The sequence below is a fragment of the Phyllostomus discolor genome, chromosome 1 (genome assembly GCF_004126475.2).
Source record: "Phyllostomus discolor isolate MPI-MPIP mPhyDis1 chromosome 1, mPhyDis1.pri.v3, whole genome shotgun sequence".
Lineage (NCBI taxonomy): Eukaryota > Metazoa > Chordata > Mammalia > Chiroptera > Phyllostomidae > Phyllostomus > Phyllostomus discolor.
This window is the reverse complement of record NC_040903.2, coordinates 2,076,587-2,099,453: the sequence shown is the minus strand read 5'-3', so window position 1 is coordinate 2,099,453 and position 22,867 is coordinate 2,076,587. Positions and strand designations below refer to the sequence as shown.

At 68.4% G+C, this 22,867-nt stretch overlaps 1 protein-coding gene across 2 annotated transcripts in view; it reads left to right on the top strand.

Annotated features, from left to right (window-relative positions):
* SH3TC1 (SH3 domain and tetratricopeptide repeats 1) overlaps positions 1-22,867 on the top strand; it is a 37,530-nt gene that overhangs the window by 7,578 nt on the left and 7,085 nt on the right. The window contains exons 1-12 of one of the 2 annotated variants that reach the window (XM_036018389.1): positions 1,545-2,040; positions 5,334-5,553; positions 7,910-7,990; positions 9,440-9,567; positions 10,611-10,716; positions 11,475-11,621; positions 12,249-12,450; positions 13,156-13,232; positions 13,971-14,166; positions 16,205-16,338; positions 17,364-17,411; positions 19,216-20,883. In XM_036018389.1, coding sequence (XP_035874282.1) covers positions 1,807-2,040; positions 5,334-5,553; positions 7,910-7,990; positions 9,440-9,567; positions 10,611-10,716; positions 11,475-11,621; positions 12,249-12,450; positions 13,156-13,232; positions 13,971-14,166; positions 16,205-16,338; positions 17,364-17,411; positions 19,216-20,883 — 3,241 coding nt within the window. In that variant the 5' untranslated portion in view covers positions 1,545-1,806. Of the gene's footprint in view, positions 1-1,544; positions 2,041-5,333; positions 5,554-7,909; positions 7,991-9,439; positions 9,568-10,610; positions 10,717-11,474; positions 11,622-12,248; positions 12,451-13,155; positions 13,233-13,970; positions 14,167-16,204; positions 16,339-17,363; positions 17,412-19,215; positions 20,884-22,867 lie in introns of those variants that run through there. The other variant, XM_028503761.2, reaches the window with a different exon arrangement.

The window sequence follows — 22,867 nt, the reverse complement described above, 5'->3', positions numbered from 1 at the left end:
CGCCCAGGTGCGCTGACTCCTCGTGACGGCCCGGAGCGAGGGCACAGGGTCAGCCCAGCCCCACCTGCGCGTCTTCTGGGCACGCAGACGCCAGGGCCGTGGGACCGGCTCAGCAGCGCTGGTGTTCACGTGAACGTGGTGGCCACGGGCTGGGCTGGCTCCTGGCCCGAGTGCCAGTTGTGCTGGAGACGAGGGGACCCAGGGTTCCCCCCGAGGGGAAGAGCCGGGAGGCCCCGGGTGCAGCGGAGAAGAGCAGGACCTGCCAGCGGGGCCCATCTGCGGACCCCTGGCTGCCCGCCTCTGGTCGGGGACAGCGGGCTGGCCCAGCGGAACAGCCCCCCAGGGGGGTCCCCACGGTGTGAGGAGGGTGCAGGAAGGTCCCGCCCCTGGTGCTGGGCACGGGGTGGTGTGTCCCTGTAGCAGGGGCAGCGGGGAGCTGGACAGGGCACCCGCCGCTGGGGCAGGCGGAGGGGAGGGGACATGGGGCCGAGGGTGTCTGTGAATGAGGGTGGGCTGGGCCCGTGTCCCAGAGGGGCTCCTGGGCCTGGTTAAGGCTCTGGGGCCCGAGATGTGGGCAGCGGGAGGGCACTGGGGTGGCCGCACTTAGGCCTGGAGCTGACCAGAGAAGGGCCAGGCGTGGGGGGCGGGGACCGGGCCGTGGGCGGGAGTGGCTGGGCCTCCCCCAGAAGTAGCTTCACCCAGAGCGACGGGCCTCAGCCCAGGTGGCACCGCCACGCCCCACCATGGACAGACGTCTGGAGGCGTGTCCAGCTGGCATGGCTGGGGGGAGGCCGGGGTGCCCTGGGACCTGCCCACGGCAGCCCCTCCCCGTGACGGCGGGGCCGCGGCTGGAAGCGCTGGCCTTTGGGCTTCGGCGCCCCTCGGACGGGGCTCCTGCTCCTCTCCCAGCTGTCACTGGCCCTGAGCGTGCCCCACGACCTCGCTGAGCCTCAGTTTTCCCGTCCGGAAAACGGGCGCCTGACCTCTTCACCTAGAGGCGCCCCCCGGCAGCACCAGGCCGTGTGTGAAGGCCCAGGTCCCCCTCCTTTTCTTTTCTTTTCTTTTCTTTTCATCGATTGATTTTTAGAGAGAAAGGAAGGGGGGGAGAGAAACATCGGTTGGTTATGCCATGCATGTGTGCATTCACGGGTCCCTTCCTGTACGTGCCCTGACTGGGGAGGCGTCCCACGACCTTCGTGTGTGGGGACGACGCTGCAGCCAACCGTGCCACCCAGCCGGGCTCACCCCCACCCCCACCCCCAGCCATTCTTGATCTCGAGGGCCGGGCAGGGCCCAGAGAGCAGACGGGACGGAAAGCAGGGGCACAGGGCCGCGGGCCCACCCCAGCTCAGTTCCTGCCTCTGCTCCGAGCCAGCAGCGGACCCAGCGCGAGCTCCCGGGGAGCAGGGCTGGTGGCCCTGTTCTCACACCCGGGGGTGGCGGGGGCTGAGGCCAGCCGGAGGGGAGGGAAGGAGCGCGGGGGGCTCACCCCTGTCGGGCTGACCCCATAACCTCCTCAAAGGGGACGGCGGGAGGGAGCCGCACCTGCCCCTGTGGGGGTGAGTGCATGCGCACCCCCGGGAGAGAGTGCACCCCGGGGCCCGTGCGTCTCCGGGCCTGCGAGTGTGCTGTCCGTGGAAGAGGAACAGGGCAGGGCCGAGGCTGGCAGGGAGGCCTGGCAGCCGCCTGACTTCCCCAATCCCGGGGGCGAGGCGGGAGCCTGGGCGTGCTCTGGCCTCCTTCCCGCACCTGGGGGCCGGGCAGCGGGCCGGCGGGAGGGCCTGGAGCTGGCCCAGGAAGCGGCTAATGATCAACCGGCTGTCTTCGCTGGGCCTGCCTCTCGCCACCGGCCCCGGGCGCAGGGAGGAAGTGGGGCAGGAAGCAGGGGGCGGTGGCCGCTGCGGAGCCGTCCGTCTGGCTGAGGGCGGCCCTGCCTGCCCCGGCTGGCAGAGACGGCCTTTCGGGGCTAGCTGGGGAGGAGCCGGGAGCAGCGACCTGGCGTCTGCTGTCCTGGGAGCCGCCTCTGAGGAGCGGGCACAGGTACCGGGGTGCCGGGACAGGCGGGTCACCGGGGCCATGCTGGTGGGGAGGGGGTGACGGCGGTGAGGACCGGCCCAAAAGGCACGGCCCGCAGAGCAGGGCCTGGCCACAGCTGGATCCAAGAAGAGTCTCGTGTCCTTCCCTTCCGGGGAGTCCCGAAGTCTGGGGAGCCCAGGGGTGTGGGCCCGGGCAGACAGGCCCCCGGAGCACTGCCCGTGCCACTGGGCAGTGAGGGGGCCGGGGACGATGTCACACCTGACAGAGCACGGTGCCCCCTTGACCTCTGCTGACCCTGCCCCCCCAGGGCTCGGCCAGTGCGTCCCCAGCTGGCCACAAGAGGGTCCGTCCCTGCGGTGGCTCAAGTGGGACCTCTCACCGGGTTGGCACCCGAGGGGCCCTGCCCAGGGTGACACCATAGGTGTGGCCCGGCCACTCTGAGGCCACCACCTCGGGGCCAGGGAGGGGTGCCAAGCAGGAAGGACACAGACGCAGGCCTCCCGCCCCCAGGTCCCACCCCGGGCCTGTGACCCGTCGATGCCGCTGAGCCCCGGCTTGCAGGGCCCCTCCGGGAGCCCCAGACCCCCGCCCTGTCTGCGGGGACCCCCGACACGGTGCAGTCTGAGGGGTTCCTAGACGGGACGACCGGCAGAGCAATGTCGGGGTGCTCACTGCCGGCCCGGCGTGGGGCGGCCCCCCAGAGTCCTGTCCCAGGAGCTGCGGCCGAGCCCATGGTTGGGGGGCGGGGTGGGGGTTGAGGCAGTGCAGCCGGGTCAGGTCCGGGGCTCGAGGGCTGGACGCGGACCCGCCTGGACCCAGACCTCGCCTTCCAAGTCCAGCCGAGCCTCTGGCTGACCACCACCAAGCCCGTGTCGGGGGTGGGGCCGGCCGTGGGTGAGACTAAAGTCCTTCCGTTCTGCTCACGAGGACGCCCCGATGCGGGTGAGGCGGACCCTCTCGGTGGCAGGCAGAGTCCGGGTGCAGCGTCCCGGAGCCGCCTGGACCGGCCGAGACCGGGCCCGCACGCCGGGCTGACGTCCCTGCCACGGGCCGGTGGCCAGCAGCCTGACTGACAGCCAAGTGTCAGCAGCCGCCTCCCTCCCTCCCTCCACAGGCCCCGGGAGGCGCCGTCCGGCCTCCTCCAGCCCCGGGAGGCCCCAGGCAGCCCTGGGCTCGGGGCCTCGTCAGTCCCGTCTGCCCTCCGCTGCTGTCCCGGGGCCTCCCCCGGCGCCTGCCCCTCCTCTTGTTCTGAGGACACCGGGCACGGGGTTCGGGGCCCAGGCCCCTCCAGGGTGGCCTCATCCTAACTTCGTCCGCCAAGACCCCGTTTCCAAAGGAGGGCACCTTCTGAGGTCCCGGGGGGACAGTGTGTGTTCACCCCGGCACAGAGGGTGACCAGACAACCCCTGAGTGGGGCTTCTGGGGGGAGCATGGGTGAGGTCTGCATGGGCCCTCAACGTTGCATCCAGCACGAGCCCCGTGGGTGCTCCGGCCAGGCCCCCAGACCCGCTGCAGCCTGCACTGGTGCCACGGCCTCCCCTTCCCTGGGGTCCCCGCTTATTGAGCGCCAGCTGCAACCCAGGGGGCACCTTCATTCCGCCCACCAACCTCCTTGCCGGGCGACGTCCTCGTTGTCGACTGATGCGAGGAGCCGGGAGGACCGAGGCCGGAGGAAGGAGAGTCTCCGCGGGGTGCCCCAGGGTGACCCAGCCAGCCGCCCCTGGGAGCTGGGGACGGCCCCTCTGCCGTCGGAGCCAGCACCCTGCCGGCCCCGCGAGGCCATTTTAGGAACCAGCAAGGGGGCGGGGAGGGAACGCTTCCACGGAGATGGCACCCACTTCCTCCTCGCTGGACGGTCACCGGGAGTGCCACACTTACAGTTGTCCCCGGCCGCCCCGCCTGCCTGGCGGGGCTCTCGGGGAGCCGGTGGGTGGCCCCCCCGACACACACGCGAGGGGACTGGCCCTGCTCCCCGGGGGGCCGGGAGGACGGCAGGTGCGTGCCCGGGGCGGGCGCGACGGTGCCAGGTGCCCAGCGGTGGGAGACCTGCTCCGCCACGGGGGGTGGGGTGGGGGGGACGTCCGTCCCGGCTCCTGAAGGACGAGGAGGCAGAGAGGGAGGAGGGCGAGGACCCAGGTGGGGACAGGCCTCAGGCCTGGAGACCCCACAAACAGGGGCCGAGCCGGCCAGGGACCTGAGGGCTCTGACGGGACCCCTCGTGGGCCGCAGGGGGTCAAAGGCACGTGCTCTCGGTCCCGGCAACGCCGGCGGGGTGTGCGATGGGGGACGTGCCGGAGCCCACGTCGGGGGCCGAAGCCGGGGGTCTGCCGCCGTCCCTGTCACCCTGTGCCTGCATCGCCCCCCGCCTGAGAGGGGGCTCTGCGTGCTCCTGGGTCCCCCAGCTGTGACAAGGCCCCGAGGTCCTGGACCCAGGAGCAGGTCTGCCCGCTGCAGGGGGCCTCTCGCCTCTGGCCCGGGAGGACGAGGCTGGACCACTGGCTCCGAAGGGGCTGAGGGCACCCCCGGGTGCCGAGAAGCGTTGCTTCTGCCTCGGCCACTTCCACTTCCCTGCCCTCTGTCACCTGCTTCCTTCCGCCCCCGGCCTGGCGCCTGGCCCGTTTCCTGACAAACAGGACGCGCTGGGAGACCCTGCCTGGGTCCAGGCCCCTCCCGGTGGAAGGGACACAGCCTCGGAGAGGTTGTTCCGGCAGCCCCAGGACCCCGGGCATCCCAGCTCCTTGAGGCCGGTGGGACAGGGGACAATGTAGTCACCTCCCGGGGATGAGCATCTCGGGGGTCCCCGTAATGTTTCAGCCCCGCTGGCCGGGCATGCAGGGGCCTCATCCCCGGAGCACGGTGCCACGGTGTGAGACGGGGACGTCACGGCTCCTGTCCCCACGCGGCACCTTGCTCACACAATGTCTGGGTGTTCACAGTCATGTCTGGGTGTCGAGGGTGTGGTGGGCTGTGAGCTGTCTCCACGGAGTCTCCAGTGACCCCTGCCTACCCCGACAACCGCGCCCCCAGCTGGCCAGGTGGGCGTTGGCCCACCACGCAAACGTTGGCACGTGGCTCTGACAGCCTGTTCCAGGGGGACCAGTGCTGGTCAGAGGGGGGTGACCGGCGAGCAGACCCATGAAGGCTGGGTGGGGCCCTCCTGGCACAAAGGGGTGGGGCCGGGGGCTCCTCTCCATGTGACCCCAGCTCCGGAGGCAGGGTCCCCGCGGTCGCGGTGGCCCGTCTTCCCAGGGAGGTCGTCGCCGTCCGCCCACCACCCCCTTCTCCTCTCCCCACAGAAGGCAGCCCGGCATGCCGCGCCCTGGGCACTGAGGACGTGGTCCGTCACGGAGGGCCCAGCGGACGTGGCCGCGGAGGAGCTGGCCCCGACGGGGAGGATGACTGCAGCGGGGTCCTGGGGCGGTGGCGGTGGCCACGAGGTCCGGAGAGAGGCTGCGGGCTCGTCGGCCAGCTGGGAACAGGCGGGACCCGAGGAGGCCCCGGCCGGGGGCGGAGACGGTGAGTGTGGGGAGCGAGGGGCGCCCCTGGTCCTCCCAGCCGGGGGCCAGAGCGCTGCCTGCCCTATCGGGCGTCTGCGGGAAGAGACCGACTGCCCAGCGAGTCCCCTGCGGCCAGCGGTGACTTTCCCGGGGGCGTGTCAGCAGCCAGCGCACTGCGGTGGAGAAAGGGGGAGGGGCTCGGAGATGCCGAGCAGCTGCCCGGCCGGCCGTGCTGAGCGCGCTGTTCAAACTGCGCTCCCGCCACCTGCTTAGTTCCGGACGTCACCCGCCCCCGGCGCTAGGGGTGTCGGTCCCTCCGTCCTAAAACCGGGACAACACGCTCGCACAGCAGCGTGGTGCAGGGGGCTCCAGGGATGGCCCCGCCCCCTGCCCCAGGAGCGTCCTCCGCGGCGGAGGGAACCCTGGCGGTGCCGAGCGTGCGGTGCCGCGGCTCTGGGCGACATCTAGAAGGACACAGGCCGGTCGCTCTGCAGAAGGGCCCTCCCTCCGTGTGGGCTCCGCCAGCAACTGTCCGCTGTGGCAGCGGGCGTCGGGGGCAGGACCGCCCCCCAAGGGCCGTGTCCCTCAGCGCAGCGCAGCGCGGCAGGCGGCCGCGGTGGCGATGTGCCTGCGTGCTGGGGATGCGCACTCTGACCGCCTGGTTGGGGGACCTGCGACGTTCCCGCCCACTGTGAGGTCGTGATTCTTCCTGTGTCGCTGCTGCGCGGCCTATGGGGAGACACTCAGAGACGGTGCCTGCGCCCCGTTCCTCTTGGAAGTCACGCGGCCGTGTCCTGTCGCCCGCGCCTGGCTCTCCACGGAAATCCTAACTGTGGGGGTGGCCACTCACTCCCACCATATTTCTCTGCTTCGTCACCTGGCTTTCTGCTCTGGGGATCTCGGTCCCCCTCTCCCCGCCATCCGTGCATTCGACCGTGGGCTTGTCGCTCCGGACTTGGTTCTCTGGCCCGTGTCACCTGCCGTCCTTGTGTATTTAGTCGCCCAGATTACCCCAGCTTCGCCCTTGTCACACATCCCCACCAGGCTGTGAGCGCGCCCTGCGCTCGGGGCCCACAGGCCTGGCCAGCTGGCCACCCCAGCCCCGGGAGTTGCTGAACTGGGGGATGGCGCTTCACCCCCAGACTGGAGGCCACCTGCTGTCCCTGCTCCGACGGGCTTCAAGGGGTCCCTGTGCGTGCGTGGCTCTTGGGCAGGGGCTGGGGGCACGGAGTGGGGGGGTGGGGGGCCCCCCAGGTGAGGGCTCTGCAGCACACGGCTCTGGACTGGTGCACCGAGGTGCTCAAAAGGCCGCCCGGCAGCACCCAGCCTGTGGCCGTGAGCGAAACGGCCAGGGTGGTGGGGCCCGGCGGCCCTGGAGGTCACGCAGTCTGTGAGAATCATAGGCTTTGCCCAGTCGGATCCGCCTTGACCCCAGGCCCCAGCTGCTCACCCCGTTTTACAGACGGGCACTCAGAGCAGGGTGGAGACTGGGCCCCTGGCCCAGGTGCACGTGGGGAGCGGCCTCAGGGTGGGGGCTGCGGCAGGGGCTCCGAGACAGAGGCCTGAGCTGCCTGCCACTCAGGTTCAAGAGCCCGCCCCTGCTCTGCCCTGGTGTGAGCCCCTCCTCTGGCCTTGAACTTGGGGCTATCTCGCTAGCCCTCGCCGGGCAGTAAGCCATGCCCCCTGGCCTCACAAGGCCTGTGTCGCCCCCAGCAACGGCCTGGGGCAGCCAGATCAGGACGCAGCTCTGTCCGCCCCGGACCCGAGTCCCTTCTGGGTTGTCACCTCTGCATGCGGCCAGCAGAACACTGACCCCGGAGGAGCCCACACCCGCATCCCAGACCCCGCACACGTTACCTCCTGCGGCAAAAGAGGCTGCGGACGGGATGACGTTCAGGGTCTCACAATGGGGCCGTTCTCTGGGGATTGGAGCCCGGGGGAACCCACCGTGGGGGGTGGGCCCCTCGGGGCCCGGGGGTGTGGGCGCTGCCAGAGGCTGAGGTGGGCGAGGAGCCCGAAGGAGGAGGCAGCACTGCCCACGCCCGACGTCAGCCCCAGACCCTTTCCGCACAGCGAAGTGCCTCCCTGCGCCATGTTCCGAGGCCACCAGGCTGGCGGGCGTTTCTCACAACCCCCCGTCCTTGCCGGCTTCTGTGACCCCTGCTGGCTCCTGTGACCCCTGCTGGCTCCTGTGACCCCTGCCGGCTTCTGTGACCCCTGCTGGCTCCTGTGACCCCTGCTGGCTCCTGTGACCCTGGAGGAAGGGACTCCAGGGACACACCTCTTGTTCCAGAAATAGCCGGGGGACTTGGGCCTGGGTAGGTGACAGAGGCCGGTTGTCACCTGAGTCACACACACCTGCCCTGTAGTTCCAGATGCCGCCCCTCCCCCCTGTGTCTCTCCTGCACGGTCTGCCTCCCGGACCCCTCCCGGCCAGATGGGCTCGTACCCCACAGGTAGGCCTCCTCTGGCGCCGCGCCACCTGGCAGGCTCGAATCGGATGGGGACGTGAACGGGGGACCCTTGGGCCCCTGCCCTCCGTGGGGGCGGGGGAGGGGCTTGGGGAACGTGGAGCCCCAGGTCCTGGGCCTGCCCGGTTCTGTTGCTGCAGCGGGGCCCAGGCCTCTGCATTCCGGGGGGCGGAAGCCTGGGGTCACCTGCGTGCTTGAGGGGCTTCCCCAGACTCTGTTTCCTCTGCTTGGAAAGGGGCTCGGCCCTGAAAGCCACAGGCCAGGGAAGGGACACACTGGGGAGGGTGACGGGGGGGGCAGGGGGGGACGTGGTAGAGACTGGACGAAAGAGCCCCAGACAGAGGGGACGGGCCCTCTGGGAGGTGTGGGGGCGGATTTCCGCAGGGCGTGGACAGTGGGCGGCCCTGGGCTGTAGGCGGGCAGAGGGGGTCAGAGTGCAGTGAGAACCTGCCCCCGCCCCTGGGAACCCGCCCCTGACCCCCAGCTCTGTGGGACACGGAAACCCCGGTGTGGTCGGCATCTCACCTTTGCCCATCCCCCACTTGCCTTTCCAGCAGCCAGTGTCCTCTGTGGCCACCCGTGTGGGCCACCGCGGGCTGAGCAGCAAGGCGGAGTATTTGGGGTTTGAGAACACAGCCCCGCCCTCCTGCAGGAGTCGGAGGGGCCCCACCTTAGCGCCGGTTGTGAAATGCCGGGCCAGCTTCCTGCCAGGGGGAGGGCCCGACCCCAGATTCTCCCCAGAATCACGGCCACTGGCCTGCCCCACGGGGGAGGGGGGGAGGGGTGTTTGCTCCACAGCCCTTTGCCAGAAAGTTCTAAGGCAGGCGCAAGGCTTGTTCGAAGGGTGTAGGAATCTCTCTCTCCCCGTCCTCTCTCTCTCTTTCCCTCTCTCTACCCCCAGAGTAGCTCCTGCTCCGGGGACTCAGTGTGGCAGAGGCCTCCTGGCAGGACCGGGTGGGCGCGTGGGTGGCAGCTGAGCTGAGGGGGCAGGGCCGCCAGCCAGGGCTGGCATTGCCGGGACAGCCCGTGGGGTTCACTGTGGACCCCTGGGGCCTGTGACGGAGGGGGGAGGGGGTGGCCTGAGCTGGGCTGGGGAAGGGAAGGGGGTCTGTCTGTGGGGCAAACACTGTAGGGGGGTGCCCCCATCAGGGGCTGGGTCTCAGTGACTGAGGACACTCGCAGAAAGCTCACTGGGGGCCGTCCTGTCCTGGAACTGGACCCGGAGTCCCCTTCCTCCCGTCGCTCTGGGATGTAGGTGGCACGCACCTCATTCATCCCAACGGGAGCTGGGGCTCGGGGGCACAGACCCCTGACCTGAGCAGGGCTGGCACGGGCAGTGCCGGACACCGGCGTTGATTGAACCTGGGCCCCCCAGCGGTGCGCTGGGGGCTCGGGAGGGAGGCAGGCCGCCTGACCCTGGCCTGCCCCCTCCAGACCTGACCTTGCAGCTGCTGGCCGTGCGGAGGAAGAGCGGGCTGCCGGACCCCGGCCTGCAGCAGGCCCTGCGGGCCCGGCTCCGCCTGCTGGAGAACGACAGCTGGGAGGTGGCCCGCACGCTGGGGGTGAGCCTGGCTCCTCCGGGGCCTGGGGACACGGGCGGGGGGACGCGCCTGGGCACGCACCTGGGCGAGCACAGGGCTGGGGTCCTTGCGTGACCACAGGACAGGGAGGGACTGGGCCGAACAGACGGGATGGGAGGAGGGCCGGCTGGGGACGCCCAGGCCTTCAAGGGCCAAGGCCACGGGCGGGGACCTGTCCCCATCTGCTCTCCTGGGCGTCTGGCTCCTGGGATCGCCTGTCACCTTGCAGACCCAGGCTCGTCGGGGCCACCGTGTGCCCCGTGTCCCCCGTGTGCCCCATGCCCCCATCCCTTTCCACCTCTGCCCTCCACCAGCCGGAACCGCAGAAGGCTCTCTAGGGGGAGTAAGCGGCCTGGTGTGAGCTGGTCTTTGATTCTGACGAAGCCCACCCCTGTTGGCCTCCAAAGGGCGGACAGTGTGGCCGGCAGGAGGAGGGGGCTGGGCCTGGAGACGCGCCCTTCCTTGGCGGGGGCCCTGGGGCGAGACTCACAGCCACCATCTGACCTTGCAGTCTGACCTTGGCCCCTGCCCCTCAGCCTCTGCAAAGCCAGCTTCCTGAGCTGCTTATGGGGGGCTTAGAATTATTACCGAGGGAGCCGGGGGGAGGATCCACACACAGCACCCCCGAGCGCGGTGCTCAGCAGTGGGCCCCCCACCCGCAGATGACCCCAGGCGAGAGCACTGCGGTCCTGCATGGTGGATCCGGGCTGGCGGGCCGCTGAGCCGTTGCAGAGGGCCCGGGAAACAGGCAGGCTGAGGGCTGGCCTGAGCGGGCACAGCGCGGCGTGGCCGGTGGGAGGGGTGGAGGCAGGCAGAGCAGCGGTGCAGTCGGGGAAGGGGTGGGGGTGGCCTTCACACGGCCATCCCAGAGCCCTGGAGGGTGGGACGCACTGCAGGGCACAGGGGAGCCGGGGCGGGGCGGGGCTGGTGAGGGCGTGGCTTGAGAGCCGGAGGGGCGTGGCCTGGGCTGCAGAGGCCCTGCCGCTGCCAGGACTGCGTTTGATTCCTGCTTCTGCCCCTGCAAGGAGCTCTCCGCCCGGCTGCTGTCCATCCACAGCGACCAGGACCGCATCGTGGTGACCTTTAAGACCTTCGAAGAAATCTGGAAGTTCTCCACCTACCACGCTCTCGGTAAAGCCGCGCCCTCCCGACTGGTGGCAAGGACGCCCCTCACTAGACACCGGTCACGCGCCAAGTGTTGATGCTGCACGCCGGGGCTTTAGGGTAGCCGAGTGCAGGGCGGACTCTCGGGGGAGCGGCGGGGTCAGTGTGCGCCCCTGTCGTCATCACGTAGGGGCGCGGTGGGCGGTGACGCTCCCCAGCCTGGCCGCCTGTGCTGCATGCCGGAACGGCTCCAGCCAAGTGTCCGAATGCCTTCCCACGCGGCGCCGCCCGGCTCTGCCGACCCGCCTGACTGCCCTAGCGCAGGCCGGGAAACCGCTAACTTCACCCCGACCGCAGTGCCCGCTTGCTAGAACACCCTTCGTTCCGGGGGGCGGCACCGGCGGGGGCTGCGGGAGAAACACGCTGGGCCTCCCCCCAGTCTGAGAGCAGAGGACGTTTGGAGTAACCATCAGGGGGACAACCCTTGCGTGCCTGGGGGGGCGCCCCTCCCACCCCATGCACTTGACCTTGTGGGTGGCCCTGGCCCCTCTCACAGACGAAGACACTGAGGGTCCTGGAGGAAGCAACCTTCCCAAGGCACAAAGGGCTCAAATAAGGGGTCCGCAGCCACCGCTGGTCCCCGTGCAGCTCAGACAGGTGGCCGGCCTGGGGTGGGGACGGCCCTGGGAGGCCCGAAGGCAGGGCAGGGAGTGTCGCTGGGCCCAGCCAGGTGGGCGTCCCCGCCCCCTCCGGATCCGAGGTGACCGGGGCCTGCCCGCCCTCAGGCTTCACTCACCACTGCCTGGAGAACCTGCTGGTGGACCAGGCCTTCTGGCTGCTGTCGCCTGCTGAGGACGAGGAGACGGCCATCCGGGTCCACGTGGACGAGGAGGCCTTGAAGCTGACGCACGAGAGCCTCCTCGTCCAGGAAGGTGAGCTCTGCGTGGGCGGCCAGCTCCGTGCTGTGCTGGGCCCCGCGGGGTCCCGGGTGGCAGGAGGGCCCCGGAGGTGCTGGCGTGCACGTGGAGACGGGAGGGGCGTGGGCAGGCAACCCCGACAGGGACGCGCCCAGCCTGCAGGACTGAGCTGTAAGACCGAGAGGTCGGCTCCCAGAGGAACGGCCGGTTTGGCGAGCGCTACCCCCACCCGTGTCCTCCCCGTCCCACTGCGTCCCGCCCTGGCCACAGAGGAAGAGAGGTGGCCGGCTGTGGTCAAACTCGCCCGGGGTAACCCAGGCAAGGAGGGCCCTTGACCCCTCACAGCACAGAAGGGGAGACTGAGGCCGTGAGAGTTTTCGGCCGAGCCAGGCTCCCAGGGAAGGTCCAAACAGAGCCGGGACCCAGCCCAGGTCCAGTCTCCCAGTGGGGCCCCTGGGGCCTCAGGGTCTGGGCGGCTGGCGTCTGTGGGTGCAGACACTGGGGTGGGGGTACCCTGCGGGTGCCGCCTCTACACGGGCATCCTGAAGGGCGTCCCGAAGGGCAGACGGGTGGGTCCCCTGCAGATCTGCAGCGGCCTCTGTGGCCAGCCGCCCCGAGTGACCACCCTCTGCTGCTCCGAAGGGCCTTTCTTCGTCCGGTGTCCTGACCTCTACGTGAGAGCCACAGCTGTGCCCCAGGGTGCAGGGAGGGGCCCCCAGCCCCTCCGGCAGGCTTCGGGGGCTCCCCCGGGAGAGGCAGCCCCGGCAGCCGGCTCTTCGGTCCCCAGCACACCCACCGAGGTGGCGGCCGCGTCTGCAGGGGAACCTTTGATTCCGTTTCATCAGTAGGTACCGACCTTGGCTTCTCTGCTTCCTACCGTGCGGCCTCCGGGAGGCGCCTCTGGGCTGACGGGGTGGGGGTGGGGGCAGGGCAGACCCCCGTGCCCCCTCCGGCTGCCTCCCAGTCACCCGCACCGCAGGAGACAGGGCACTGACAGTCCCCGACCGGCCTGTGCTGGGCCGAGAGGCCCCGGATGTGCTGACGGGGCTCCCGAGTCAGAGTGTGGCCGGTTCTGGAAAGCGTTGAGGGAGCTGCACACACGTGTGGCCACAGCAGGTCTAAAACGTCTGTCACCCAGGGTGGAGGGAGCCGGGGGGAGGCCAGGACTGGTCTCCTGGAAGCTCCTGCTCCCATGCTGACCGGCGGCATGACCTGGGCTTGGAGCTTCCTGGCAGCCAAAGCAAAGACAGAAAGTTGACCTCCTGATGTTCAGTGTCCCAGAAATAACAGGCTGTGGGTGTCAAGGGCCGCCCCCCAGGGACCTGGACCTGGGGAAGAGAAGGAGGCTGGGCTGGGGAGCTGGCAGGGCCCTGAGGTCAGGGCCGAGGACATACACCTGGGCAGGTGTGAGTGTGCGTGGTGGGGACAGGTGTAGGACCTGCAGGAGTTGCTGGGGGCTGCTGACTCACCCAGTCTCCGCACAGCCTCAGTCTGCCCCGCCCCTCAAGCCCTGCAGCCAGGCCCTCCCTGTCCCCTCTCCCCTCTCCAGGTGGGCTCTCCGGGTCCCCTGGGACCCCTTCGAGGACTCCGTGGGCGGACCCCTGACACCGGACAGCCAGCAGATGGGTAAATGTTTCCACTGGCTTTTCCACTGGGAAAAGGGGGAGGGGGGAGAGGGGCAGGCACCAGTATTCTGGAAGCTTCCGTGCTCACCTGATGCCCCCCAAGCCAGAAGAGTAGCCAGAACCCTGTCCAGTTCCCAAGGCAACACCCAAGGCGCAGAGAGGCCAGTGGGCTGTCGCTGACCCACACCACTGTCACCAAGAGGCCAGGCCAGGCCTGGTCACTCTGCTTCTAAGTGTGGCTTCCACGGCCCACGTTCGACGTGCCGGGGGTCCCTGGGTCAGGGGGCTGGACCGAGGTGGGCTGCGCTGGGTGCCGCAGGAGCACGAACGAGGGTGCTGAGACTGGGTCTTCTTTCGAGAAGCCAGCGGGGCTGGGACCCTGGGCTCCCGGTCCAGCGCTTCTTGGTCTGCCCCGGGCTGGCTGGTGCTTGGGTGGCCTGCGTCCCTGTTACGCGGGCGTGGGGCCTGATGGGAGCAGGAGTGGAAGGGACCCGTGTTTATAGCTGCTTGCGCCCTGGGCGGGGTGGGACGGAGGGAGGGGCCCCGGCCCCAGTGAATGAGAGTCTCCGGCCCTCAGTTCCTCACGCTCAGTGTGGGGACCCCGTGGATGCCCAGCCCCCCTCCCCGTGTGCGGTGGCCAAGCTTTGCCACAACGCCGGATGGGTGCTGCATGCCCCTGCTGAGGGCCGCCGTCCGCCCTCCCAGCACCCAGCACTGACTGCATGCCCTCCCCCCGCAGCCGTGGGCCTGGCCTCCGCGGTGGCCGACTGCCAGGGCTCGGGGCCCGAGGAGATGACCTTCCGCAGCGGCGACCTCATCGAGATCCTGGGCGCCCAGCTGCCCGGCCTGCCCTGGCTCCTGGGCCGGCACGTGTCCTCGGGCCAGGTCGGGTTTGTGCGGACGCGTCTCGTCAGTGTGCAGGGCCACGTGTCTGAGTGAGTGGCTGAGGCCCCGCCCCTTCCTGAGCCTGCCCCGCCCCGTGGGAACCTGCCACTGTCTGCCTGCTTCCCAGGTGACAAACCTGGACTTGGTCCTGGGCGGCGCCTCCCGCATCCCCTCCCAGCCGCAGCCCTGGGGCTGGAGTGGCACCTTCCTCCCTGGGCCCCTGCCTCCTTGCTCCCAGGGTTGCCCGGGGTCCTTCTCTGGACTCCACAGCTGTCCCTCGCACACCAGACTCTGGGCTGTCACAGCACAGCGCCCCTGCGCTTGGGGGACACACCACAGACTCGCCTTCTCTCTCAGTGCTGAGGCCAGACGTCCATTCAAAATCAAGGGGTGGGCAGGACCATGCCCCTCGCCCCCAGGCTCGTGCCTCCAGGGGCTCTCTGTGGCTGCATCTCCCCCGTCTCTGCCTCTGTCCCCTCCCCCTCTGTCTCTTCTAAGGACACCAGTCCCTGGACTCAGGGCCCCTGAGTTACCCACCACAATCTCATCTCGGTGACCAGCATTTCCTAAAGCATGTCCCCACCCCTCCCCTCTCCTCCCCGACTGGGGCATGTATCACAGACCTTGCCTCGCTCACAGGAGCGGGACCATGCCCTCCATGTGCCCATGGGCTGTCAGCAGGGTTCCCAGCTCAAGATGGGCACCAGGGTGTCGGAAACCGTCCTTTTCCTGTGGAGGTGTGTTTGCACACTAATTCGACCACAACCCTGCAGCCGGCGTTCTCTGGGATGGTGTTTGGGGACCCTGTGTAGACGGTCCCCACTGTCTCCAGGGAGGCCACGTGGCTTAAACAGGTCCCAAACTTAGCAAAGGTCTGAGCTGGAGGCCCTGGCTGGGGGCTGAGCAGTCTGTCCCGTCCCTTACCCCAGAAGGGCGAGGGGCCCCGGGCCACGGGTCCTGTCTGCAGCAGGAGACCCTACCACCCTCCCTCGCTGGCACCACGCATGGTCCCTGAAACCTCTCAGTTCCGGCCCAGGCTTTGCCCTCCGTTCAGGGAGCCCCCTGGCGGCTCCTTCCCCCCCAACACCGTCTCAACCTCGGGCAGAAGTCACAGTAAGAGCACGCAGAGCTGGTGCACCCTTCACCCCCTGCTGCCTGGGCGCCCACGTTAGGACACTCGCTGTCTCTTCTTTCTCCTCCCTGCCTGAGTTTTCTGAGCCCTTTGAGAGTGAGTTGCAAACACGACGCCCTTTACCCCAGACAGTGCAGCGTTTCCCCAAACCAGGCCACCGGCTCTCTCGCAGCCGCAGTGCAGCGGGTATAGGAGGGGATTACCCCCACGCGTGCTGTGGCTGCCGCCCGCCAGCCTAGCCGGCTTGGCCGGTTTTCCCCGCAGGCACCCCCCCGGAGCGGAGGGAGCTCCAGAGGCCCCGCCCCCAGCTGCCCTGCCTCCTTAGCCTTGCCCCCTCCATCCGAAGCAGTTCCTCTGTCGCTCCTGTCCTTTGTGACACTGACATTTTTTTGACATTTATTTTGTCGAATGTCCCACAACCTACTCTGTCTACCGTCTCAAAATAGCTCCCCCCAAGTTTCGGAGCGCGCTGCAATGTTCCACATTCGGCGGACACTGCGGTCCTATGAGTAGTAATGGCCTCCTCCTTCCCTCCCTCTCTCCCTCCCTCCGTCCCCCGTCCTTCCTCCCCCCACCCCGCGGAGCCCACGAGTGTTTGTGCCGGGTGCTGTGGGGCGCACGGCGGGGCGTGTGTGAGGAGCGTACTGTGCGCAGGGCCCGTGTGCCCGTGCCGTCCTGGCCGGCCTCCCCCCCGCCCCCCGGGGGCATCTGGGGTGGGGCTTTGCCGGCTGCCCAGGAGCCCCTTCCCGCGGCCGCTGTGGCTCCTGCTTCGGGCCTGACGGGGCGCCCTGGAAGGCGGCGTCTGTTCTGGTTTCCTTGGTCACCCCGGCGTCCTCGCGCCGGACACGGAGCGGGCGTGCAGGGACATGCGTCAAGGCGGGAGCGGGGACGGGTCCTCCCGGGCGACCATCGCTGCAGGAACTCGGTTCTCAGACGGAGCGCTTCTCCCTCCCCAGGCTGGACAGCGCGGTCTTCCTCAGCGAGGAGGAACGGGCCTTCTTCGGCGAGGCGGGCCGCTTCTCGGAGGAGGACGCCCGGCGGCTGCTGAGCAGGCTGTCCGGCGCGGACGACAGCTGCGCGTACAGCCTGGGTGCGTGCGCGCATGCGCGGAGGGGAGGGTGCGCACGCGCCGTGGCCTGGCCGCGGGGTCCGGCGGCCCCGGTGTCTCGTCTCCCCGCTCCTGGGGTCTCCGAGGGCCGCAGGGCGAAGCACTCAGGAAGGAAGGGTGCCACCAACCATGAGAAGGGACAGGACAGAGGGGATGGTGCCAGCGCACCCTTGCTTGTCACTGCTCTGGTCATGGGGACGGGAACTGACAGCTCCCTGCCTCGTCCCACGGGAGGGAGGTAAACCCACGTGGGTGCCCACACCACGTACACATGTATACACACAGACACACGCACCTACACGCCTATATGCGCACACCTCCTCCGCCTGCTTGCTGACCTCGTCCACCAGGAGCAGGGTGCACTCCCGCATCGCACAGTTCTGTCTCTCTCTCTAAACAGGCGCACTAACACTTGACCTCAGGGTAGCAAGGCTGGGCCGTGGCCTGTGGCCTGCCTTCTCTTCCCTAGGAAGCCCCGCTGGGACCCGCACTCAGGGGTCCAGCCCCCCTCTGCCCGACGCTGCCCAGCCCCCCGGGAGCTGGGTCCCCACGGCTGACCTAGTTTGCACATCACACGTCTTTCCACAGCTCCTTTCTCGTGGACTCCCGCGGCAGCCCAGCGAGTGCTGGTGCAGCCCACTTTAGGGGATGGACACGGAGGCTTGGGGGCGCTGCCCTGGGATGAGGGTCAGAGCATCCTGCTCCTGGGAGAGCCCATGGTGTCCAGGGCAGCCAGTCCCCAGAGGGTGCAGCAGCGGCCACCACAGCCTCTCGTGGGGGGCCGGGGCTAGGTGGGGGGGGGGGCGGGTATGGGTGTGGGTGCGGGTGGGCAGGCCCTGGCAGGCGTGGCTTCTTGGCCCCTCAGTGGTGGCCCCAGAGCCCACTGCCTGTCACGGGCGCTGGACTTGGGGGTGTCAGCATCCTGGGGTCACCTGCTCTGCCAGACACGGCCCCGGACCCAGAGGGCACTGGCTGGTGGCTGACACGTCTCTTCTCTCCCCCTCCAGACACGCTAGGGGAGGCCGAGGCCGAGGCCGAGCAGCCAGAACAACAAGGTGGGTCCTCCCCGCACGGCACGGGGCTCCTCAAACCTCGGGGACGGGCCTCGGGGGACAGCGCCAGGCAGAGGCCCAGAGCTGGCCGCCCATGGGTGTCGGCCACAGACCTCCCTGGTCCACAGGCGGTGCTGGCGCGGGTGAGGAGCCCCGGCCTGCAGGCCGCACCAGGGGAAGGTAAAGCTCCCTCTGCCACGGCAGCGGGCCCCATCCAACATGCCTGGTCCCCCGGCCCTGTCCCAGGTAAGCTGGGCGTCCCCTCGTTGTCTGGGCCCGGGCCTGGCCCTGGGTGTCTCCGCACCATCCGGAGCAGCTGAAGATCCCCACGTTCTCTGCGTCGAAGGGCGAGCGGGCTCTGAGTCCGGAGCCCTCCACTGGAGAGGCCCCTGGAGGGTCTGCTCCTTCCCCTGAGGGGCCGGTCCGGGGGGAACCCCTCCTTCTCCCGCCCAGCCTCCATCTCCACCCCGCCCCCCGCCTCAAGCAGAGGGCTTCACGGCTGCCACCTCCCTGGGCACGCGTGCCCGGGAGCCCGTTTGCCTCACCAGACAAGGGTGTGTCCTCGGCAAGCCCAGTGCGCAGTCGAGTCAGACTTGCCACTGTTTGGTTTTTTATTCCTGGCCTTCACGGACTAATAAGGGCACGGTTATTTTCGAACAGTTTTTTATGTGCATTTGAAACAGAAGGGCCTTTGCCGGCTCCTTCCTCCGAACAAATTCCCCTGGAAGCCCGTGTTTTCCCAGCAGGAAATGGGGCGTGTTTGCTCCCCGGTGCCGGGCAGGGCTCGGGGTCTGCCTCTTCCAAAGCCAACAGCGAGGCCGGCGGTGTGGGGAGCCAGGCGTCCCCAGTTCTCCAGCTCTTGCCCTTTTTTTTTTTTAACCCTTTCATGACTGTGGACCTCCGAGTCTCCAACCAGCCGAGCTGGGGGGTGTAGGAGCCGTTCCCAGTCTTCCCTGTTGGAAACGGTCCCCGCTAGAAAGGGACTTTCCTCTGCCCTGGCTGTGTTTGTCAAGTCTGTGGAGTGGCTTTTGAGTTCAGGCTGGTCCATCCCTGCCTCTGATTGGCTCTGAGAGATGGCGTCACTGGGATGCCTGCACCTGATTGGAGGCCCAGGGTGCTGGCACAGCCACACGTGGGCAGTTGCAGTACTGATGGATGTCCTGTTAAGTGGCTTGGAATCTTTTCGAAGGGAGAAGGGGTCTCTGAGTGGTCATGGAGCTAAGTCACCAGTCTCCTGAAACTGCTTTCACACAGGAAGAGTAAGAGACCACTTGGATACTTGGCCAAACTGACCTGTGTTGATCCTGTAGCCATATGATTAAGCTCCCACTGTGTGCTGGGCTCCCACTGTGTGCTGGGCTCCCACTGTGCCCTGGGCTCCCACTGTGTGCTGAGCTCCCACTGTAGCCCTGGGCTCCCACTGTGCCTGAGCTCCCACTATAAGCTGGGCTCCCACTGTGCCTGAGGCTCCCACTGTGTGCCTAGACTCCCATTGTGTGCTGGGCTCCCACTGTGCCCTGAGCTCCACTATGTACCTGGACTCCCACTGTGCCCTGAGCTCCCACTGTGCGCTGGACTCACTGTGCCCTGAACTCACTGTGCCCTGAGTTCCCACTGTGCCCTGAGCTCCCACTGTGTGCTGAGCTCCCACTATGTGCTGGGCTCCCACTGTGCACTGGGCATTCTCTGGGAAGGCGGTATCTGCAAAGTGCTGCCCCAGGGACGACGTGCCCGGGGAGGGACGTCCCTTCCCCGTCCTGGACTCAGGTAAGACTCTAACCCGTCTGGGGGTTTTGTTGACTTGCAGACGTGCCTCTGTCTGGCCTGCACCCGGACCCACGTGAGACCCTGCAGAAGGTGAAGAATGTTCTAGAACGACGAAAGTCCTGCCCCAGCTGCCCCGAGGAGCCCGTGTCTTGGGGTCTCCCCACAGCGTCCAGTGGCGTGAGCTCACTGGACGCCGAGGAGCCCTCCTTCTGCCTGGCCGCTGCGGACGACTGGGCCGACCCGGAGGCCCTGGGCCCGCTGCTGTGGTTTCTGGACGCTCCCGGGTACCGGGCCTGCTTCCGGGGCCTGTACGACCTCTCCCTGCCGGCGCTGAGCACCATGTTCTGCGGCTTCGGCGACGAGGAGGAGCTGGCCGGGCGCCTGGCGCAGGCCCGGGGGGCGGCCAAGAGGGCGGACTTCCCCGTGGCCCTGGCCAGACTCTGCTTCCTGCTGGGGCGGCTCTGCATGCGGAGGCTCAAGCTGTCCCAGGCCCGCGTGTACTTCGAGGAAGCCCTGGGGGCCCTGGGGGGCCGCTTCGGCGACCTCTTCCTGGTGGTGGCCCTGTATGCCAACCTGGCCACCGTCCACCTGAAGCAGAAGAACAGGGAGAAGTGCGGGCAGGTGGTGCCCAGAGCCGCCGCCCTGCTCATGGGCACGGCGGGACGCGTCTGCAGCACCGGGGCGGAGGCGGAGCTCCTGGGGCACGCCCTGCGCGGGGCCATCGGCGGCCGGAGCCCGCAGGCCGAGGCCCGGGCCTGCTTCCTGCTGGCCAAGCACCACGTGCACCTCAAGCAGCCCGAGGCGGCCCTGCCCTTCCTGGAGAGGCTGCTGCTCCTGCACGGGACGCTGGGGGCCCCCGAGGCCCGGTGGCCGGCCGACTGCTACCTGCTGCTGGCAGACATCTATAGCCGCAAGTGCCTGCCCCACCTGGCCCTGAGCTGCGTCCGGGCGGCCTCGCTGCGGACGCCGGGCTCGCTGGCCGGCGCGCTCAGGAGCGTGGACCTGGTCCTGCGGAACAGCCCCCGGCTGCCCCGCCTCCCCGCCCAGACCGCTCACTACCTCAGGCGGGCGCTGGCCGCCCCGGCCTCGTGTGGGGGGCCGGCACGCCGAGGCGCCCTCTGTGCCAGCCTGGCCCAGCTGCACAGCCACCACGGGCAGCACGGCAGGGCCATCTCCGCCATGCTGCAGGCCGTGGAGGCCGACGCCGAGGAGGGGGGCGGCGGCCCGCTCGTGGACCGCCTGGTGGCCCTCGCCCGGCTGCACGTGCTCCACGGGCAGAGCCCAGTGGCCCTGCACATCCTGGAGTCCGTCCTGGACGCGGCGGTGGCCAGCCCGGACCAGGAGGGCGCGATCGCCAACATGGCGGCCATCGCCCTGAAGAGGATGGGCAGGACCCGGCAGGCGGCCGAGAGCTACCACCGCGCCCTGCGGGTCGCCAAGGGCCGGGGCCAGCTGCGGAACCAGGCGGTGGTCCTGGCCAACTTCGGGGCCCTGTGCCTGCGGGCCGGGGCCGGCGGGCTGGCCCAGCACTACCTCCGGGAGGCCGTGCGGCTCTTCTCGCAGCTGCCCGGCCGGGAGTGTGGCCGGGACTTCACCCAGGTGCTCCTGCAGCTGGGGCAGCTGCACACCCGCCGGGCCCTCACCCAGCAGGGCAAGTGCTACTACGAGTGGGCCTTTCTGGTCGCCGCGGAGACGGACCACGTGGAGAGTAAGTGCTGCCCAGCCCCGCGCTGGCTTCCCGGAAGGGGGCAAGGGTGCTTCTCACGTCCGCTCAGAGCGGCGCACCGGGGGCTGCGACCCCCCCACTCCGGGCAGTGGTTTCCCGCCCCCGAGAACGCTGAAGGGAGGAAGCTGCTGCCGCTGCTGCAGCTGCTGGAGGGTGTTCCCACACTGGGCTGGTCACCACCGCGGGGCCACCCGCTGCGCTCGGTCTGCCTGGTGCTTCCTGCCCTGAGCTCCGGAAGCCCCACGGCCTGGGGAATTCCCACGGTCAGGGGCAGATGGGGGAGGGTCACGCTGGGGGTAGCCTGGGCCAGGTGGGGCCTGGCTGACCAGAGACTGGAGTGGGCCCTGAACCCATGGGCGGTTTAGCAGGGGCACCCTCTGGGCCTCCACCAGCCCCATGCACCCAACAGCCCCAGGGTGTGGTAGCCGCAGGGCCTGGGAGCTTGATGGACAGCCCCCGGTGAGTGAGTGCGCCAGGCTCTGGGCAGGGCCCCCCTGCCAACAGGCCCTGGGGCGGCTCTCGGGAAGAGGCCCCGGTCACAAAACCACAAAGCGAGTCCTCGGTATGGGGATGGGCAGCCCCTGGCCCTGACCTGTGGGTCAGGGAAGCCTGTTTAGTCTGGAGCCTGAAGGTTAAGGAGGGTTTAACTTGGGGCTGGCAGAAGGTACGGCTTGTGCAAAGGCCCTGGGGCACGTGAGCTGGGCCAGGCACTGAGGCGGTGGGAACCTGCACTGGGGGCAGGGCAGGGGTAGGAGAGCCCAGGTTGTGGTTCGGCACTCTCCCTGCGAGCACTGGGGAGCACTGGGGAGCACTCGCTGAGGCTGGCAGGGCCCCCCCTGAACCTCCAGGAAGAACCATAAGCTGAGCCGGGGGACTGGGGACCTGTGGCCTCAAGTGGGTCCGGGTGGCGCTCGCCAGTGGCCCCATGGGCCCCTCGGGGCACTCGGGGATCAGAGTTGGGAATGAGAAGCTGGGGGACCTGGGGGACCGTGTCATTCCCCACCCCCGTATTGAATAGCAAGGAGATGAGGGCCGGGTGACACCCAGGGTCACCCGGTGCTGCTCCGAGCCACGGTTTTGGCTGCTTCAGTCATTGGCATCCTCTCAGGCCTCTGTCCCCTCTCTCTGGTCGTGTGACGAGCCCGCGTGTGCAGGGCACAGCAGTCCGTCATCACCCTCTCTGTGGGGTCGCGACCCCGGTGACAGTTAAAGCCCGACCTCCGCAGCTCGCACCCCTCTTTTTCTCCCTGCAGTTGGTCCAGCTACAGAGTCGTCCGAGCTGTTGATCTTGTCAAAGAACCAGCTCTTGGTTTCACCTATTTTTCTGTCGTTTTTCTATTGTCTTTTTTTTAAAATTACGTCCTTGATTCTTTTTAAAACTTTTTTTATGTATCGATGTGAGAGAGAGAAAGAGAGAAAGAAACATCGATTTGTTGTTCCCCTTATGCATGCATTCATTGGTTGACTCCTGTATGTGTCCTGACCGGGAATCGAACCTGGAATTTTGGTGTATTGGGACGATGCTCTAACCACATGAGCCACCCGGCCAGGGCTGTGGGCCATTTTTTTTTTAAGATTTTATGTATTTATTTTTAGAGAGGGAAGGGAGAGAGAAAGAGAGAGAGAGAGAGAGAAACATCAATCAATGTGCAGTTGCTGGGGGCCGTGGCCTGCAACCCAGGCATGTGCCCTGACTGGGAATCGAACCTGCGATGCTTTGGTTCGCAGCCTGCGCTCAATCCACTGAGCTACGCCAGCCAGGTGTGGACCATTTTTAACAGAGAACGCTCTCGGCTGTCCCAGGGCCCTTGCTTTCAGACGAGGCAACTACCGCTGTAGTTGGGAGCCCGGTGTCTGGTTGGACCGTGGGTTCCGGAATGCTGAGCCGGGATCAGCATCCCCCTCCCCTGCGTGTGGGGGCTCGGCCTCGGGCTCAGCCGGCCCCCGTGCTCCTTGGGGGTGCTGG